Here is a 2,182-nt window from a genome sequence, read left to right as displayed (position 1 = left end):
AAGATGCAAAGAATTGCACAGAAGTTAGATTGGGAAATACAGTTTATTTAGAAAGTAAATGAGAGAGAGAAGATTCACATGCCCAAGGTAGGGGAGGGAGGCAAAGCTTGGGGAAACATGGTGGACATAGCTCAAAAAGCCACATGGGCACACCAGAGTTTAGTAGAGTGATGGTAAATGACTGCTTGAGCTTTTTTTTTTTTTTGGAGTTGGAGTCTCACTCAGTTGCCCAGGCTAGAGTGCAGCGGCACACTCATGGCCACTGCAGCCTCCACCTGGTGAACTCAGGTGATCCTTCTGCCTCAGCCGTCCAAGTAACTGGAACCACAGGCATGCCACCATGCCCAACGGATTTTTTTTTTTTTTTTTGAGTTGGAGTCTCACTCTGTCGCCCAGACTGGAGTGCAGTGGCTGCTACCGGCCACCGCAGCCTCGACCTGCTGTGCTCCAGCAATCCTTCTACCTCAGCCTTCCAAGTAGCTAGAACTTCGGGCGCGCACTACCACGCCCGGCTCATTTTGATTTATTATAGAGATGAGGTCTCGCCAAGTTGCCCAGGCAGGTCGGAAACCCATGGGCTCAGGCAATCCACTCACCTCAGCCTCCCAAAGGCACGGGATTACAGGCTGAGTCACCGAACCCAGTTAGGTTGGAGGCTTTTAAACCTTCCCTTTGATGGGGCATGTCATTAAGGTGACTGGGTGGTGGTCTGTTCCATGTCATCACAAAGGGGACAGGTAAGCACAGGTACTGGGATCAGGTAATGCATGGCAGGCAGATGGGTGGGCCAGTCATGTGACTGCTGCTATGGTGATGGGGTCTGCCAGGAAGATCAGGAAGGGCTGATTAGGTTAACTTGATTACAAACAAGCTGGGGAGGGGATTGTAAAACAATTATCAATAGCCACCTCTGGTTCTGTCCTTGACCAGTGATTACAGGGTAAGTTAAAGTAAACTGCTAGAAAGACATGACAGAGTCTTGGCATGGTGGCTCACGCCTATAATCCCAGCACTTTGGGAGGCAGAGATGAGAGAATTGCCTGGGCCCACAGGTTCGAGATCAGCTTGGGCAACTTGGCGAGACCTCATCTCTACAATAAATCAAAAAATTAGCCGGGCATGGTGACGCGTGCCTGTAGTTCCAGCTACTTGAAGGGCTGAGGCAGAAAGATCGCCTGAGCCCAGCAGGTTGAGGCTGCAGTGGCTGGGAGCATGCCACTGCCCTCTAGCCTGGTGACAGAGTGAGACTCCAACTCACAAAAAAAAAAAAAAAGACATGACAGAGCAAAGCAGTGCTAAAATCGCTGTACTTCAACTGAGATTATTTCAGTAAGTCATTCCATGTTGGCTTCTCCACCCTTTCAGTCTACCTCTTTGAAGTGACTTCTCTTACTCATAACTGGAAAGTCCAACAACAGAAACAAGAATCTCTTTCTCTGCTTTTAATGTCAGAGTCACATGTGACCCAACTGCCACAGTGGCCCCATCACAGCACTGGCTTGCCGGCATGAGTGTGCTGGATCTAGGAGCGCGTGCCCTCTGCAGCCACCCGGAAGGATGCGCGGACCTTCCGGTCCATCAGGGGCTGCAGCAGGCGATAGTTGTCCACCATCAGCTTCTCCTCTTCACCAGGTGCAGAAAACAGGAGGGCACGGAAAGCGGAGAGCTGGGGAGAGTGAGGCCAGTGTGACATGGGGCAGGTGTTGGGGGAGCCTGCCCCATGTCCCCAGGCCTCAGGTGATCCCCTCCTGTACGGAGGCAGGGAGGCCTGAATGGCCTGTCCCTTTGGTGGAAGGCAAGGTGTGAGCCTCCCATGGCCAGGTCACAGAAGCATGGCAACTACCTCAGGTCTTGGGGTCACTTGCTTGGGGAAACTGGTCACCGTGTTGTGAGGACACAAGTTGTGAAGACCCTCTGTAGCAGGAAAAATAGAGAGATCGTGACACCGAGACTATTATAGGAAGTGGCACTTTATTACGCTGGCTAGCACTAGCACAGCAGGCCCAAGAACTTCATGCATTCAAATTAAGCTTGAGCACCCCAGAACAGGTGACCTGGGGTTTTATACCCTCGTTTAGGTAAGGATGGGGGTCGTGTTGAGTGATTACATATTTCCTTTGGAATCTTACAAGGTTGTACTCAGCAAAATCAGATTTTTTAAAGAACAAATGGTTTCCAGGAA

The 2,182-nt window shown here is 50.8% G+C and overlaps 1 protein-coding gene across 1 annotated transcript in view; it reads right to left on the bottom strand.

The window, feature by feature from the left end:
* Positions 1–1,522: 1,522 nt before the first annotated feature.
* Positions 1,523–2,182, bottom strand: part of CA5A (carbonic anhydrase 5A) — a 39,484-nt gene continuing 38,824 nt past the window's right edge. The window contains exon 7 of the mRNA XM_008069267.1: positions 1,523–1,666. Within this exon, the coding sequence (XP_008067458.1) occupies positions 1,523–1,666 (144 nt within the window). The remainder of the gene's footprint in view (positions 1,667–2,182) is intronic.

Source organism: Carlito syrichta, unplaced genomic scaffold, assembly GCF_000164805.1.
Source record: "Carlito syrichta isolate Samal-C Ts95f unplaced genomic scaffold, Tarsius_syrichta-2.0.1 Scaffold311900, whole genome shotgun sequence".
NCBI lineage: Eukaryota > Metazoa > Chordata > Mammalia > Primates > Tarsiidae > Carlito > Carlito syrichta.
The sequence above is the reverse complement of the archived record's forward strand: the minus strand, read 5'-3'. Positions and strand labels throughout refer to the sequence as shown.